The sequence below is a fragment of the Cornus florida genome, unplaced genomic scaffold (genome assembly GCF_030987335.1).
Source record: "Cornus florida cultivar Cherokee Brave unplaced genomic scaffold, ASM3098733v1 CherokeeBrave_3.0.0_Hap2_Chr04, whole genome shotgun sequence".
Classification (NCBI taxonomy): Eukaryota; Viridiplantae; Streptophyta; class Magnoliopsida; order Cornales; family Cornaceae; genus Cornus; species Cornus florida.
Window position 1 is genome coordinate 94918661 of NW_026775574.1, and position 19097 is coordinate 94937757.

General features: G+C 34.9%; 2 protein-coding genes across 2 annotated transcripts; both read right to left on the reverse strand.

Annotated features, from left to right (window-relative positions):
• Nucleotides 1-669: 669 nt before the first annotated feature.
• On the reverse strand, nt 670-2562 carry LOC132305393 (uncharacterized). The gene is made up of 3 exons (XM_059803036.1): nt 2418-2562; nt 1047-2311; nt 670-1002 (listed from the first exon to the last, which is right to left on the reverse strand). Exons 1-3 carry the CDS (start codon nt 2560-2562, stop codon nt 670-672), a joined length of 1743 nt encoding a protein of 580 aa, XP_059659019.1.
• A 13893-nt stretch (nt 2563-16455) lies between these two features.
• LOC132305394 (uncharacterized) lies at nt 16456-18522 on the reverse strand. The gene has a single exon (XM_059803037.1). The coding sequence runs from the start codon at nt 18520-18522 to the stop codon at nt 16456-16458; it is 2067 nt and encodes a 688-aa protein (XP_059659020.1).
• Nucleotides 18523-19097: the final 575 nt, after the last annotated feature.

The window sequence follows — 19097 nt, forward strand, 5'->3', positions numbered from 1 at the left end:
CTCTTGCATGAATGAGAGAATTCAGTGAGGTTAGGGCTCCAAAGGTAAAATGTATTGCAACATGGAGAAGGGCATTTTAGGCAACACAGAAAAAAGGGGGAAGGGCATTTTAGGTAACACAATTTTTAAACAGTAAAAATCCATATGTCACCTCAACAATTTAGTCAAACATATTTTTTTGATACTATGGTACTTTGACTCAATGGATATGTAAATATGGGCCACTAAGGCATTTATATGTAAAAATGCCAAAGGTTCCTCGGTGACATGTAATGAAATCTGCCCCCCCCCCCCCCCCCCCCCCCCCCCCCCCCCCTCCCCCCCCTCTCTATGCTTCAATTTCACCTTTTCACTGAAAAATATTTAGGTTTCAATAGTCACAAAATAATAATGTAAGATTTAACAAACTGAAGACAGTTACTGAACATGCATAGGATTAAAACTTCAAATTATCAGCTTCACTTACAATTAATTTCATCCTGATGTTTTTAAAAACAAATCTACCTTCATACAATACTTAAATATAGAAAACTCACAGATGAGTACATACCCTACAGTGATAGCATTATCAAGCAGGCCTTGTATATACTCAATAGCTATATGCAACATACTGAAACCAGAAGAAGATGCACCATATATTGTTGGATGAAGAAGTAAAAGCCAAGGGATCTATTTCTTCATTGAAGCGCGCCACTCATTGATATTAGCCGCTTGAATAGGATTCAGACTAGGAATTTCACGCTGTTGAAGGATTTCGATAGTCTCTTCAGTTTCACCAAGAAGTTGAGCAGCACGCTGGACACTGTTCTCCCTCTTTTCTATGGCACTGCAAAAGCATTTCATAATTTTGACACGCGGTAAGTTAGTGAGGCAAGCACCCAATATATCCGCAATCATAACAGATAATTGCTTGAACAGTCCATCATCAGTTTGATTGTTGCTCCCTTCATGATTCCGCAACACTGATTGGCTGATTCTGTACATTGAATTAGCAGCAATAACCTTCAGATTTTCATTCTTGTTTTCCCTGAATTCATTGACAATACTTCAGCCATGCCAACAAGTCTCTTGAGAGTCTCCTCTGAGGTTTCAAGAGAGAATTTTCGGAGATCTTCATCTAGCCACTTGCGTTTGATATCAACCCCTAACCACACTCTCTCTGCTGCATTTCTGATGTTTACCAAGTCAGCTTCGGAATCAAGGATTTTTTCTACTTGTCTGACATACAAGAGGCTTTCATTCTTGTTGCTTTGCAACTGCTCCATCTTCTGATCATCAATGTTGGGAAGTGCCCTGGCGATGCTTGTTAGTGTAACCAAAGGCAGAGTCCAACAGTTAGGAGGTTCTTCAGAAACCAGAGATGGAATATGGTAACTTTGGTTGCTGTCAAAATCCGCTACCCCCTCCAAACCGGTAGATTTTCCTAAAATTTCTTTAAGAAATTTAGGCGGTTTCTTTTTGCCGATCTGAATCAAATGATCTGTAGCATTGCTGATGTTCTTCATGATATGTAGTGGCATTTGCTCCTCGCCGTCAAGATACAGAACAAAATCGCTAGGATAGACCAGTTGTGTACCGGGTTCGGGTTCGGGTTCCGATTCTGATCGTGTGTGATTGCCTGATACATTAGATTTAGACAGGATCTTCCTCTTTAAGACCTTGCAGTAGCTGAAACATGAAAACAACAAGCTTGGAAAGAAACTGGAGATGAGCAAAAGTGATTTGTTAGCTGTGACAATCACAATCTGAATTCCAATACCGAAGTTCAGAATTCGATTCTTCGTGTAGTGAACAATTTTTCTGAATTTGTTGCTCCGGAAGCGTAAAGCCAAGGGGCTGTCTCTCCAATCTACCAGCCTTCGGGTCCAGTAATCCTCTGTTTTGTAGCTCTTGCCTCTTCTTACTGAGCACTTGAATGTTATGGCAATGAACCATCCAAAAACTGGGTTAATTGTACCTACTCCCACCCCGATAGTCTGAAACACAAGAACGTAGAAGTTTGACAACTTATAATCCGAATTGAAATTGTCCGGATAATTTGTGGAAGTCAAGTATGTCCTGAGCTCCGCTTCTGCTAAAATGAGAGTAGTGAGAGAACATATTGCCCCTGAAGCAGAGCATGTCACAGAACGAGCCATCACAAATTGAGGACCACCTGTTTCTGCCATCATCCAATATTTTTTCACATAATCTTTCAATTTTTGGACAGTTACCATTCCAATATCCTCCAACTCTACTACGCCTGAAGTACTTTGATGTAAATCACTATACTTCAATTGTAAATGTTTTTTAGCGGTTGAAACTGTCAGAGCTGAGAAACTCAATATTACAAGCAAAACAAACATAAAAACATAACTGCAATATGTTCAATCGTAAAAAAACTATATAAATAGACCAGTGTCTAATTGGATGCAGACAGTCCCAAGAGTGGTAATTACGAGAATAACCAAGGCTATCACTTTCATTAGAATTTCTGTCATCCATGTTACCTAAAGATGGCATAAAATTACCTATTGTTGTACACATGAAGGCGGTGCTGCTAAGTTTTGCCAGCTGATCCATTTTGCCTGGCATGTTGGTGTTGGGAAACGTGCTAGTTTTAAAAACTTTTCGAGGGATTTAAATTCATAGATCTTGATTCATCACATAGAGACAAGTTTTATGCAAAAAAATAAAATAAAATATGATGTATTATTCAACTAAAAGATTGAATACTTACATCAAGGTTTGAGTAAACCTCAGATCTCTCCTCTAAAGTGAATGTTCTCACTTATTGTAGATCCCTTTTGCTAGATGCATTCTCCTTGGATCTCCATCTTCTTGGTAATTGTTTTGCCTTTAGGAATCACTCATATGCCTCCATGAATGACCTTGGAAAACTAGGCTTGTGGGAGCCTCCATTAGATGAGAACATAAACCCTAATTTTCTAGAGAGAGAAAATTTATTCCTTTTTCCTTCTCATAAAAATCACCACCTAAAATATACATAGACCATGTATATTTATAGGCAACATAAAAATAAAGAAAAGGAAACAACAAATCCTTCTCCATCTCTAATTCATATGTCTCAAATCTAATATGATTCCAATATCAAGTTGGGCTATGAGTGAGAATCCATTGGGCCTATTATTTTATTGGCTACAATGAATTAATAATTGGCTCGGTCCATGGACCCAATTCAATTAATTCATAAATTAATTTCTACTCCACTAAAAGAAATTAATTGAACTCCAATTAAATAATAAATAACCTCTAAGTCAATATTGCACTTTGACCCCTCTATGCATAATTAGTTATCGGATAAATATAGCCATCAATCCGACTACTTAATTAATATATTTATTTTGGTACCTTTGATTATTTCTGGCTCGATCACAATAAAACATTTGTTTGACAAAAATAATAATTTAAATAAATATATAATAAATCATTTTGTCTAAAAACACACGAAGGCCTTCGAATTTACTTTGTGATCAACCATAATCAATACAAAATAAATACAAGTAGCAATGATGCAAATATTGAAAATATAACCCTCTAACTATTAATTACATAACTACCCAAAGTGTCGGTCTAAGGATCCCGAAAAATCCGCCAAACAAATCAAAGTAATTATTAATTAATAAAAGAGTCTATACTTTTCTCATGCTTAAGAGTCAAATGCCATGACGGTGATAGGGAGTAATTGCATACGACGGCTCTCGCAATATATCTCAACCTAACGCGGATCCAGTTCAAGTCTTAATTAATTATGAGTCCATCCATAATTACCGACTATGAACAATTTATAATTACTATTTATATATCATGCATTGATTGTCATCACATACATATATATAAATATTTCTTGTAATTAACTGGACACTATCAATTTCATAGTGAATTGAAACATAATACATTGAATTCACCAATTATATAAATCATAAATATTTCAGATATGTCAGGAACATATGTCAATACAATCCAGATAGGAATTTGCTATGCCAGGGCATATAAATCCCAACAGCTCCCACTTGCCCTCATAGCCAATTCAAATTGCACCTAACTCCAATGTTATCCAGATGATGCTCAAAATTATTGATCAATGACACCTTTGATAATGGATCAACAAAGTTGTGTTCCAATGCAATGTTTTAACTACAAGTGCATTTTCTTGTCGGACAATATCATGTCGAACATGATACTTCCTCTCAGTGTATCTTGTTCCTCTATGGAACCTTGGGTCATTGGTTTGGACTACTTCTGCATTATTGTCACAATATAGCTCGATAGGCAGGCTAGTATGCTCCACAACCTCTAAATCAGTGAGATCAAACTAATAGGCTTCCTTTGCCGCCTTTAAGGCTGCAATATATTCCACCTACAGGTTTGAGTCAGCAGTTGAAATCTGCTTAACAATCTACCAACTGATCTCCCTTCCATTAAGTGAACATACACTGAGTCATGAACCTCATAGTATCTACTTCTGATTGAAAATCAGAACTAGCATACCTGACTAGGACCATATCATCACATCCATAAATGAATATGATATCATTGGTTCTCCTTAGGTACTTAACGATATTTTTCACAATAGACCAGTTGTCAAGTCCAGTATTGGACTGATCTCTACTGACTATCCCTACTATGTAGCGGATGTCCTGTTTGGTATAGACCATGGCATATATGAGACTCTCATATGCCGAAACATATTGTTCCAGTCCCATTTGCTCAATCTCCTCTGCTAGTCTTGAAAAACTACTTACTAGAGAGAGCGATCCATATCAATAAAGCAAGAACTCATTCTTTGAGTTATGCATACCAAACCTGGTCAAAACTTTATCAATGTAGGATTATTAAGATAAGCCTATTTTCCTTTTAACCTGATCTTACAAAAGCTTGATCCTAGGAATATAGCTTACATCTTAAAAATCCTTCATTTAAAAGTAATTGAACAACTACCTTTTTATTGATGACACAACTTCCACATCATTCTAAATGAGTAGGATGTCATCAATATATATATAATTAGAAAAATAATGACATTCCCTTGCACATTCATGATTTATTCACTAAGAAATCTTCTGGTATCTTTTTGTAGATTAACTTGCCTTCCATAGGAATCACCCTACTAGAAAGTTCTACAAGATCCCAGAATTTATTAGAATACATCGATTCCAACTCTGATTTCATAGTAACTCACCAAAACGATCTGTATCCACATCAGTTCACGCTTCTGTGTAGCTTACTGGGTCCAACTCATGTTTAACAGGGATATCCATAATGGTCTCACCTAAAAACATGATTCTGTCGAATTGGATGATAATCCTCCCACTACATCAATGTACCGATGCAAGAATCTGTGTAATAGATGATGCTAACGCATCAATAGGGAATTCATATATTATTCTCAATCTCTATAATAAGTGTGTTCACATGTGGTACATCTGGTACTCATACCAAATTCTCTAACATTATGCTACTAAGTATGTGATTCATAATATGATTCTCCTATAGATAAACAGTGAGTCAAAACAATTAACTTTTATCTTTGAGATCATAAAATAATCCATCCTAGTGACATTTAGAGTAGCTATCAAATCTAGCATGTCTATGATCTGCTTCCAACTTACTTGTCCATATCAAGCGCACATGTGCAAGACTACCCCATATGTGCATATGATTCAAACTAATATTTAGTCAAAAACACAGCTCAACGGTATCCTTGAGACAGACTAAGATGGAATGCAGTTCATAATGCGCATCGATGTCATTAACGCTAAACTCTTAAATGAAAGAGATAATGTAGCATAGCTGATCATAGATCTACCCATGTTAAGTGGAATTCTGTTATTCCTATTTGACACCTAAATACATTTAGCGTCAATTGCGGAAAACTGGTACATCATACCCTCATTGACCATATAGTCTTTGCACTATCCCAAGAAATACTCATATCCTCGATCCGATCGAAGTGTCTTGACAAGTTTACCTAATATGTGTTCCACATCAGTCTTAACCTTCTCAGAAAATACCAAGAGTTTAAGACTTGTGTTGCATCAGATAAACTTATCCAAAACGTGAGTAATCTTGCTTGGATGTTCATAAGACCACACGTGTCAGTGTGTACCGACTCCAATTGTCCTTTATGTCTATTTCATCTGGCTGATTAAGCCCTAAGAGTTATCTATCCTTCAAAACAGGGTTCACAAGTTTGGTTTAGGCTCCCCTGCCTCACTAGGTAATTAACCTTCTTTGACCAATCTTTGAATCTTATTTTGATTGATAACAACCCAAAAATAGACAGTAAAAATACAATGAGTCAGGAATAACAAATTTTCTCTTAACATTCAATCTAGAAGATGCAACATTAGTTTCTACATCCTGCAAATCTTAAGAGTTTGTGATTATAGTATATTAACCATCTTTCAATACACCAGAAGTAATCGCATATCTATTCAATTTTATAAAACCAGTTTTACAAAATAACAACACAGTGTTTATAAACCACAAGTGAAACAAGAATAAGATAGCGTCTAACTTCTGTGCATAAAAATAGTTCTCTAATACTAATATTCTCATACTCTCTATTTTCAGATGTAATACTCCCACTGACTTAGCTACAACCTTGACATCAGGTTAAGTACAAATATATTCCATATCATCGAGGCTTCTGGAATCCTGAAATCCTTACAATAAATTGCAAAACATGTTTAGTGGCTCCAGAATCTATCCATCAGGAATTAATAGACACAACCACGTAACATGGCTCAATGATTAAATATATATTTTCCTATGCCACGTCATTGCTTAAACAGTTCGTCCTTTAGTGTTTTAGTTAGCGACAAAAGAAATAGTTTTCTTCGCCCTCAACATACACTGCCTTATTCCCTTTAACCTTTTTGAATACCCATGTTTTGTGCTAGTCTAGTCCTATTATCATCCTTCTTCTTTGCTTTGCCCTTCCACTTGGGCCTAGAAGAAGATGGTATAGACTAGGTTAGATTGATAGGAACGCCCATACTATTGATTATCCCTTCATCTGTTACCAATTCTATAAGAATATCAGCGAGTGTGAACTCAAACTGATTCCTTATTTAGTTCACTCTAACAGAGTCGAACGAGTTTGGTAACAAGCCAATAATCATGTTAACTTGAAACTTACCACCCAAGTCAGCCTTATTGATCTCCAGCTAATTTTTAAATAATAAACAATCATTTTTCAAAATTCGATTTCATACTGGAGTTCCTTAGGCTATCTTGATGCTATTCAAGTCTGACATAGTACTTTGGCATACTCTCTATCTAATCTCACCAAAACATCTTATTAAAATTTTAACATGATGCTTGAAGAAAATAAAATAATGTAAATGTTAGCTTTAGAGCGTATTCGAGGTAAACTCTAGAATATTGCACCAAGTCATCTCATTTGCCTTATTTCACTTATTCAAAGCATTAATGTTCTCTTGGGTATCTTAAAGTAAAAGAGATAGGTATAGGAGTAATAAACACATTTTGTACCCTTACGTTGTGAATAAAATATCTAAGTTCATTTTCCAGTCATTATAAATAAGGTCCAATATCATAGAATATGTAAGCAAGTAGATAAACTGGATTAGACATAATTAATCTGAATATAAATGCATTCATACAATATGCAAGGTGAATTATTAATAATGTCATGCATATTTAAAATTAAAATGAGCTTGTTAACCACATAATACAATAAATCTCAATCGAACAAGAGATCATTATCATTATTGGTGAACAATCCCTTTTAATTAATGCGGGTCCCTCAACTCTGTAGCATAATAAATCAACTAATCAATATGTCAATAACTTATCCTGTTGGAGGAGTTCATTATTACTATTATTGAGATTCATTTGCTATTAAGCGAGCACTTCCATTAAAATAATAATATGTGGGTCCCTTAACCACTGCATGAAAAATCGAATAACCAATACGCCAATAACTTATTCGGTTGGCGAAGTTCATTATTACTATTGGCGGGCAAATCCCATCATTTCCATATCTCTTAAGACAATGCCTTGTCTATCATATGAAATGATTCCCGATTTAATTTAACCTTTCTAAAATCACCTAGTATAGACCACTTCGTTGGGAAGCTAACACTATTGATTTTAGATTGAGTGTATAACGTTATTAAAACTCTAACGAAAAATTAAACATTAAATATGTTGTCATTATAATCTAGACTCTTTAAATCATGCGTAGGGCCTTATTTTTAAAGATCTAATTACAATGAACATTTAATATTTGTATTTTCATGAGACAACCATTCTTGTAATATTAAGACTCTTCAAATCATGCGTGGGGCCTTATTTTTGAAGATCTAATTACAATGGTGTTAATAACAAAGGCCATGGGGCAATGTATAAAAATCCCCGCTCCCACTCAATTTTTTAATCATTCATAATTAGGGTTTTCATTTTATTCATTTACATGATATAATGCATGCAAAACGTCTTGATTTTAATCCCATTAAATTTAGAAAATATTTGGACTTTAAACGATTCACTAATATTTAATTTGAAGCACACTTTAAAAATAATTTACAAAAATAATTTTTCGTTTCCTAATAAGTGCCCTCAAATTAATTAGTAATCTAATCCAATTAATTTTCATAATTTAATTAATATAAATCAAGCCATTTAAATAAATATCATGGATCCAATGCATGAACAATAATAATTAGCAATTAATTATTTCATGCATCACATACAACAATAAATGACAGATAAAGCAAATTAAATGACCAATGGATTCAGCTTTTAACATTTAATTACTCTAAGTATTGCGCGAGGATCTTCCATCAGCTTGCAAACACCCGCAGGAGGTTGATACGCGCTAGGAGAAGCAAAACACTGCTTGGAACGCGACTGGAGGGCCCCACACGCGCTCACACGCGCCTGGGGCATGCTGCAGGTGAAGCCACGCGCCCCCACGCGCTGGCACGCGCCTGGGGCGCGTGGGACGCGCCCCCACGCGCTGACAAGCGCGTGGGGCGCGTGGGACGCGCCTCCACGCGCCTGCACGCGCGTGGAGGCCATACACACTTGGCTGGCGCGTGCAATGCACGCGCCAGCATATGTCACCTCCTGGCGCGTGTTCCTCACGCGCCAGGCTCACCCCACCGCTGCCACACCTGATTCTAGCCTCCTCCGACGTCTCTTCTCGCCGCCGGTGATGCTCCGGCCACCGGAAAAACGCCGAAAAATCCAGAAAAATTAATAAAAATTTCCAGAAATTAAATTAGGCCTTAAAAAATTCCAGAAAAATTCCGAAAAATTGCTAAAAAATCCCAGAAAATTTCTGAAGCCTAATTTAACCCTCTTGGACCTTCTTGAAGCTTCATAGCATCCTTTGATGAATATTACATGGCTTTAAAAATATTTACAACTTGAAATACAATGGGAAAAATAAATTACATCATTGAACTTTCAAACGGCTAAATCAAAGCCTTAATTACATTCATCCAAAGATAAAATTACATGTAATATTCCTATAAGCTTCATCCATGGCCCAACCATACATCATCATTCATTCACAATTATTCATACATCATCATGTATCAATATATATCAACATATTAAATCATACATCAACATACATCAATAAAAATATATATGAATATAATTTTGGATCCATGAATGATGATTTTCATAAAATCATGATCTCTAATAATGAATCAAACCATGCTCTGATACCACTGTTGGGAAACGTGCTAGTTTTAAAAACTTTTCGAGGGATTTAAATTCATAGATCTTGATTCATCACATAGAGACAAGTTTTATGCAAAAAATAAAATAAAATATGATGTATTATTCAACTAAAAGATTGAATACTTACATCAAGGTTTGAGTAAACCTCAGATCTCTCCTCTAAAGTGAATGTTCTCACTTATTGTAGATCCCTTTTGCTAGATGCATTCTCCTTGGATCTCCATCTTCTTGGTAATTGTTTTGCCTTTAGGAATCACTCATATGCCTCCATGAATGACCTTGGAAAACTAGGCTTGTGGGAGCCTCCATTAGATGAGAACATAAACCCTAATTTTCTAGAGAGAGAAAATTTATTCCTTTTTCCTTCTCATAAAAATCACCACCTAAAATATACATAGACCATGTATATTTATAGGCAACATAAAAATAAAGAAAAGGAAACAACAAATCCTTCTCCATCTCTAATTCATATGTCTCAAATCTAATACGATTCCAATATCAAGTTGGGCTATGAGTGAGAATCCATTGGGCCTATTATTTTATTGGCTACAATGAATTAATAATTGGCCCGGTCCATGGACCCAATTCAATTAATTCATAAATTAATTTCTACTCCACTAAAAGAAATTAATTGAACTCCAATTAAATAATAAATAACCTCTAAGTCAATATTGCACTTTGACCCCTCTATGCATAATTAGTTATCGGATAAATATAGCCATCAATCCGACTACTTAATTAATATATTTATTTTGGTACCTTTGATTATTTCTGGCTCGATCACAATAAAACATTTGTTTGACAAAAATAATAATTTAAATAAATATATAATAAATCATTTTGTCTAAAAACACACGAAGGCCTTCGAATTTACTTTGTGATCAACCATAATCAATATAAAATAAATACAAGTAGCAATGATGCAAATATTGAAAATATAACCCTCTAACTATTAATTACATAACTACCCAAAGTGTCGGTCTAAGGATCCCGAAAAATCCGCCGAACAAATCAAAGTAATTATTAATTAATAAAAGAGTCTATACTTTTCTCATGCTTAAGAGTCAAATGCCATGACGGTGATAGGGAGTAATTGCATACGACGGCTCTCGCAATATATCTCAACCTAACGCGGATCCAGTTCAAGTCTTAATTAATTATGAGTCCATCCATAATTACCGACTATGAACAATTTATAATTACTATTTATATATCATGCATTGAATGTCATCACATATATATATATAAATATTTCTTGTAATTAACTGGACACTATCAATTTCATAGTGAATTGAAACATAATACATTGAATTCACCAATTATATAAATCATAAATATTTCAGATATGTCAGGAACATATGTCAATACAATCCAGATAGGAATTTGCTATGCCAGGGCATATAAATCCCAACAGTTGGTACTTAGATCCACAGCCAGCTTCATTGCCACGGCTAATATTGTCAGAGAAGCGGCATTGAAAGTGAAAAATTTGCATGGAAACCACAGTTTTTTGTGGCGGAACCCATGGAAGGCATCAGCAGCCATTGCTAGGGAGCAGACTAGAGTTGCTACTGCAACATAGATCCCGATCCATGGCATGGGTGCTTTGTTTTTCATTTCTTGTAATTCCTGCCAACATTTGAGGTAGTCGGAGTAGGAGCCGGGGGCCGAACAGTTGTGATCCATGTTGATGTTGCTAGAGATCGGGTTGTAGTTGTTGATTGTGCTGATACTGCTATTTATAAACAGAACAAAGTGTCGTGGATTAACGGTATCTACCATTTTTCCTTGAAGCCACCCGGAATGCGATTGCTGTTGCATTTGTCAAGTCAATTCGAGTTTTTAATTGTGAAGGTTCAGAGAAGGAATATTAAAGGTATGAACGATTTCTGCTATATTTTTCCACAAAGCTATTGGGAATGTGAGCATTTCACACTCAACAAATGAGAAATCAAAGAGGAACCCTTGTCTTCTTAAAAGTTTGTGTTGATAGGGAAGAAAAAAATACTTTCTAGATGCTTGCCAACTTTAAATAAAAAAATAAAAAAAATAAAAAGGAAAAAAAAAAAAAAAAAAAAAAAGAGAAAAGAAAAAAGAAAAAAGAAAAAAGAAAAAGGATGATAAGTCATGGTAATGCATACAAAAATCACATTGGCATGTGTGCTTTGTTTTTCGAGTCCTGCAATTGCTCCAAACGGTCCACCATAACGTAGGAGTAAGGCAGGTTGTTCATCATGTTCCTCTTTCTGAGAAGCTTCCTTGTTGATTCTGTTGACACTGCTATTTATAAGTTGGAAAAGCTTTCTTGTTGAATATTCTTTGGGAGTATCCAATTATTGCTTTGGATTTAGGATTGCAGAAAATTTAGTTCAATGGATTAACTAGATTTCTTTCAAGCCGTTGATTCAATGCTCCCAAACATAGCATTAGAGGTTTTTTTTTTTTTTTTTTTTTTTTTTCCGAATGTGAAGTTTCGGACGACTATCAAAGGCATGCCCGGCTACTTTTCCACTATTTTTCCACGACGCTGTGGAGAATGGGGAGCATGGCATGCTCACAAGTCAGAGAGATGTGGAATTGTGGCTTTTGGAATTTTCATTGAACTAGCTAGTCATTTACTCGGACCTAACTCTGTTTCAATTGCTCTTCAATTTGTCTTACTTTTGAATACCGTCACAGTTTCAACTAGTATATATGCTAATATGAGTAAGGTATTACAGCAACTGTACGCAACATTCAGTAATGGATATTGTGTGATTTATGAACTAGCCATACTCTCTCCTAACCATGGAATTATGGCACAGTAGCTAACGAATATAAAGTCTATATATCTATATATATATTTATATTTTTTGTTGAAAAAAAAATATAAAATGAATCATTTTTTTAAGAATTTTTTGGTGCTGCGTTTTGGTCTTGTGACTTTTGAGGTTTCCTCGAAGCATTTGGACTACTAGTGGATGAAGACTTTAGATGCCTTTCTAATGTTCATTTGGACTTTGTAGTACTAGTGGACCAAGACTTTAAACGCCTTTCTAATGTTCATTTGGACTACTAGCGGACCAAGACTTTAAATGCCTTTTTAAATTTCATTGAACCAGCCCTCTTCTAATTTAAGGACCACTCGATATATCTTGATGTCTTAAAGGGGGAAATTTGAAAACGTAGCTTTCGATGGTTTTATATATTAATATTAAATAATAATTAACAATTTTTATTTAAAAATTGTCTTTCTTCTCTTTTGAGATACGCAGTTACTAATGAATAATTTTTGCAATCGAGTTAACTGTTGAATTTTTTACAATAAATTAAATCACTAGTCTTTTTTTTTTTTTTTTTGGTGATATAGTTGATCTTATGTACAATTTCATCATTTTTAATTTTTTATAAACTTTTTTTGCAGCGATAGCTTATGCGTTGAAATAGAATGTAGTCAATTTACGTAATTTAATGTTTCAATTAGAGTATTTGTTTCTATTTGAAATATATATTTTTTTTTTTAGTGAAAATAAATTTAAATCACTAATATAATAAGACACATCATGTTTTAGAAAGAGTGTCAAATTAAAACAGTATTTTCTCAAATTATCGTCATCTAATTATTTTAACTTCTCAAAATTAAGCAAAAAAAAAAAAATTATTTTCATTTCGTTTGAATTATTCGAACCTACTATATATGAATTGATTGTTTTGGTCGCATACACAATAAATAATTAATTCCGAAAAATTCTTTAGCTGATTGAATGGTTCTAATCCGATTTCTTTTGGTGAAATAATAGCTAATGCAATTTCATTTTCTCTATATCTTGTAAGGTTGATTTCAATTTTTTTTTTTTTTTTAATTGGTGAGATTTATATGGACCACTCGCAAGTGCATAAATTTTAGCAGATAAGGTTTACTTGTAACAGTGTCGTACCCAAGAGACTTGTGTAAAATAAGTTTATGAACAGATTTCTTAAATTCCAAATTAACTTTAAGATAATCAGATTGTGATGATTTATTCTAAATTAATTTAGTAGAAAAATAAAATAAAAACAATGATTAAATATGATTGAGAAAATAGCGAGAGAAAACAAGGGATATGATTTCATCAATTTATTGGAGATATATCATAAAACTGAAGTGTATGTCACTGGCATTAACTGTTGGCCCAATTTCGATTGAAAATAAAAAAAAAAAAAAAAATTCCGTTAAAACAAATTCGTCAAAATTCTTTTTGAAAATGTGTCGATCAGTTTAACCTTTCGACTGTCCATACGGTCCAATAATCATCCACAAGCTAGTGGGTCTTCCATCTCACAAATTTGTTTTTGCTTGTCGAGTGCTTTGAGGGTACACTAGCTTGGTCATAAACTAAAAATCGAAGCTAATTTTTCTGGCCTTTCCTCTTCATAGCCCTACTTTTAGATGCTAAAAAAATGGTCATGTGACCCCCACATACAAAACACAAGCTGGTCCTAGCCTACATATTATGTAGTACCACTAGTTTCGCACAGTCGCACCTAGATAAAAATACCAGAAGCACAGTGCATGATCATACCATAATTCATTGTAATTTTGAAAAATATGAACATCAAAAGCCGAGAATCTCAAGCTAATTAACAGGTTTTTTTGTGCTGTGTATGAATACAACAAATCTACCTGCTCATTAGCCAATTCTAGGAGGGAATGCCCTCTCTATCTTTGTAATCTATTGCTATATTTTTAATGAAATTCCAACACCATTTATCAAAAACAAATCTACTAGCTTCATACAATACCTAAAAATAGAATACTCACAGATGAGTACATACCCTACAGTGATAGCATTATCAAGCAGGCCTTATTTATACTCAATAGCAATATGCAACATACTGAAACCAGAAGAAGATGCACCATTGTTGGATGAATTAAGAAGTAAAAGGCAAGGGATCTATTTCTTCATTGAAGCACGCCACTCATTGATATTAGCCGCTTGAATAGGATTCAGACTAGGAATTTCACGCCGTTGAAGGATTTCAAGAGTCTCTTCAGTTTCACCAAGAAGTTGAGCAGCACGCTGGACACTCTTCTCCCTCTTTTATATGGCACTGCGAAAGCATTTCATAGTTATGACCCGCGGTAAGTTAGTGAGGCAAGCACCCAATATATCACACTTTTTCTTAAAAATTTTGATGTTTACAAACTTGGAAAGGAAAATGTAATTTGTACATTTGTAATAATAATAATAATAACTTGTGAAACCTGACCGACCGTCCAAAATATTGATGTTTTAAAAATAAAATTTTCTTAAAAATTTTGATGTTTACAAAAATGGAAAAATAAAATGTAATTTGCATATTTGAGAAAAAAAAATAAAAATTTGACCCATGAAACTAGCCCATAATATTATGACCGGCCCAACCCCAACCTGTCCAAAATATTGATATTTTAAAAATAAAATTTTCTTAAATTTTTTATGTTTACCAACATAAAAAAAAAATAACTAAAAAAAAAAAAAAAAATGTAATTTGCATATTTGAAAAAAAAAAAAAAAAAAAAAAAAAAAAATTGACCCATGAAACCAGCCCAAAATATTCGAGCTGGCCCAACCCAACCCAATTTCGGGTTGAGGTTGGGTTGGGACAACCCAACTTGTAGCCCTAATCGCGAGTAAGTGAATTTTAGAGAGAGAAACGAGTTGATTACAATATAGAATAGATGTGTGTTGTGTGTCTATTATGTGTTGGATGAAATATAGGTTGAATATTATCCATATTCAATCATGTTGACCTTCAAATTAAGTGGTTAAAAATTATTCAACCAATTTTTGACCCATCTTAAGTATAATTCACCCAAAACCATTAAAAAACGAATAAATATAGACGGATTGATGGTTTCTAACTCATTTTATCACCCCTAATTTGATCCTACATATTTATATCATAAAGTATTTATTAATAAAATACTTTAATATTTGAACAATGTTGATGGTATAATATCACCGGCCAATTAATATTTCACTTGCTAAAAATAAATAAATAAATTCTCTATGCTAATAATTTTGTTGTATGTTTTCTATTATTGATCTATCTAAATATTTTACTACACGTCTCTTACTTCTTAGTCAAATGTCACGAGATGCAATCTACTCTCTAAGGAGTGACACTGAGGGTGACCATTGATGCTCTAGTTTTGTCACAGTCAGCTTTTTATATATAATAAGATACAAACCCATTGACTGTGAGTCACCATAATTGTTTATTAATTTTGAACTTACTTACCTACAGAAATAATATATACATATGTACATATATATATATATATATATATATATATATATATAGACCTTTAAATAAAGGTCGTGACATGTAATGAAATCTGTCTCTTTTCTTCCCCCCTCCCCCCTTCTCTCTCTCTCTCTCTCCAAGCTTCAATTCACCTTTTCACTGAAAATATTTAGGTTCATTGAATTGGATTCAATTGTCACAAAATAATACTTTAAGATTTAACAAACTGAAGACAGTAACTGAACATGCATAGGATTAAAACTTCAAATTATCACAGATGAGTACATACCCTACAGTGATATTTTTAAAAACAAATCTGCCTTCATACAATACTTAAATATAGAAAACTCACAGATGAGTACATACCCTACAGTGATAGCATTATCAAGCAGGCCTTCTTTATACTCAATAGCTATATGCCCAACATACTGAAACCAGAAGAAGATGCACCATTGTTGGATGAAGAAGTAAAAGCCAAGGGATCTATTTCTTCATTGAAACACGCCACTCATTGATATTAGCCGCTTGAATAGGATTCAGTCTAGGAATTTCACGCTGTTGAAGGATTTCGAGAGTCTCTTCAGTTTCACCAAGAAGTTGAGCAGCACGCTGGACACTCTTCTCCCTCTCTTCTATGGCACTGCAAAAGCATTTCATAGTTATGACACGCGGTAAGTTAGTGAGGCAAGCACCCAATATATCCGCAATCATAACAGATAATTGCTCGAACAGTCTCTCGTCAGTTTGATTGTTGCTCCTTTCATGATTCAGCAGCACGGTTTTGCTGATTCTGTACATTGAATTAGCAGCAATAACCTTCAGATTTCCATTCATATTTGCCCTGAATTCCTTGACAATACTTTCAGCCATGCCAGCAAGTCTCTCGAGAGTCTCCTCTGAGGTTTTTCCTTCAAGAGCGATTTTTCGGAGATCTTCATCTAGCCACTTGCCGGAGAGATCAACTTCTGACCACACACTCTTTGCTGCATTTCTGATGTTTACCAAGTCAGCTTCGGAATCAAGGATTTTTTCTACTTGTCTGACATACAAGAGGCTTTCATTCACGTTGCTTTGCAACCGCTCCATCTTCTGATTTTCAATGTTGGGAAGTGCCATGGCGATGCTTGTTAGTGTAACCAAAGGCAAAGTCCAACAGTTAGGAGGTTCTTCAGAAAGCAGAGATGGAATTTGGTTGCTGTCAAAATTCGCCACCCCCTTGAAACCCGTAGATTTTCCTAAAAGCTCTTTAAGAAATTTAGGCGGTTTCTTTTTGCCTATCTGAATCAAATTATCTGCAGCATTGTTGATGGTCTTCATGATATGTAGGGGTATTTCCTCCTCACCGTCGAGATACAGGACAAAATCGCTATGATCGACCAGTTGTGTACCAGGTTCGGGTTCCGATTCTGATCCTGTGTGATTGCTTGATGCATTAGATTTAGACAGGATCTTCCTCTTTAAGACCTTGCAGTAGCTGAAACATGAAAACAACAAGCTTGGTAAGAAACTGGAGATGAGCAAAAGTGATTTGCTAGCTGTGACAATCACAATCTGAACTCCAATACAGAAGTTGAGAATTCGATTCTTCGTGTTGTGAACAAATTTTCTGAATTTTTTGCTCCGGAAGCATAAAGCCAAGGGGCTGTCTCTCCAACCTACCAGCCTTCGGGTCCAGTAATCCTCTGTTTTCCACTCTGTTTTGTAGCTCTTGCCTCTTCTTACTGAGCACTTCGATTTTATGACAATAAACCATCTAAAAACTGGGGCAATTGTACCTACTCCCACCCCGATAGTCTGAATCACAAGAACGAACAAGATTGACCACTGATAATCCGAACTGTTATTCCAATTGAGAATGAAGAAATCGGCTAAATTTGTGTACGTAAACCACAGATAGGTCCTGAGTTCCGCTTCTGCTAAAATGATAGTAGTGAGAGAACATATTGCCCCTGAAGCAGAGCAGGTCACAGAACGAGCTATCACAAATTGAGGACTACCTGTTTCTGCCATCATCCAATATTTTTTCACATAATCTCTCAATTTTTGGACAGTTACCATTCCAATATCCTCCAACTCTACTTCGCCTGAAGTACTTTGATGTAAATCACTATACTTCAATTGTAAATGTTTTTTAGTGGTTGAAACCGTCAGAGCTGAGAAACTCAATATTACAAGCAAAACAAACATCAAAAACATAACTGCAATATGTTCAATCATAAGAAAACTATATAATAGACCAGTGCCTAATTGGATGCAGACATTCCCAAGAATGGTAATTACGAGAATAGCCAAGGCTATCACGTTCATTAGAATTTCTTTGTCATCCATTTTACCTAAAGATGGCATAAAATTACCTATTGCTGTACACATGAAGGCTGTGCTGCTAAGTTTTGCCAGCTGATCCTTTTTGCCTGGAATGTTGGTACTTATATCCACAGCCAGCTTCATTGCCACGGCTAATATTGTCAGAGAAGCCGCATTGAGAGTGAAAATTTTGCATGGAAACCACAGTTTTTTGTGGCGGAACCCGTGGAAGGCATCACCAGCCATTGCTAGGGAGCAGACTAGAGATGCCACTGCAACATAGATCCCGATCCATGGCATGGGTGCTTTGTTTTTCATTTCTTGTAATTCCTGCCAACATTTGGGTTCGTCGTAGTAGGGGGGGTGGGAACAGTCGTAATCCATGTTGATGTTGCTAGAGATCGGGTTGTAGTTGTTGATTGTGCTGATGCTGCTATTTATAAACAGAACTAGGTGTCGTGGATTTCTTCCATTTTTCCTTGAAGCCACCCGGAATGCGATTGGGGTTGCATTTGCCAAGTAGATTAGGGACAATTTCTGCTATATTTTTCCACAAAGCTACAGGAAATTGATAAGTTTACAAAACATATTGTTTCATGCACCAAAATAAATTTTGAATTAGATTTTTATATTATTTAAACATTCTTATATGGACGTTTTGTGTTTTACAAGTGTTAATGTATGAAAAAGAATAAAAGAAAGTAAAAATAAAAGTGAGGAGAGAGAAAGAAGAAAAGTAGAGAAGAAAATAAAATAAAAGTCAACAAATGTGTGTACAAGTAAAGAAGAGAAATGAGGAGAGAGAAAGAAGAAAAGAAAAG

Excerpts from the sequence above, each read along its gene's own strand:
- LOC132305393 (XM_059803036.1), bottom strand. The coding sequence starts at position 2,562 with ATGGATCAGCTGGCAAAACTTAGCAGCACCGCCTTCATGTGTACAACA. Across the intron at positions 2,312-2,417 it reads TAATTACCACTCTTGGGACT|CTCTGACAGTTTCAACCGCT; the intron begins GTCTGCATCCAA and ends TGAGTTTCTCAG. Across the intron at positions 1,003-1,046 it reads GACTTGTTGGCATGGCTGAA|GTTATTGCTGCTAATTCAAT; the intron begins GTATTGTCAATG and ends GAAAATCTGAAG.
- LOC132305394 (XM_059803037.1), bottom strand. The coding sequence starts at position 18,522 with ATGGCTGGTGATGCCTTCCACGGGTTCCGCCACAAAAAACTGTGGTTT.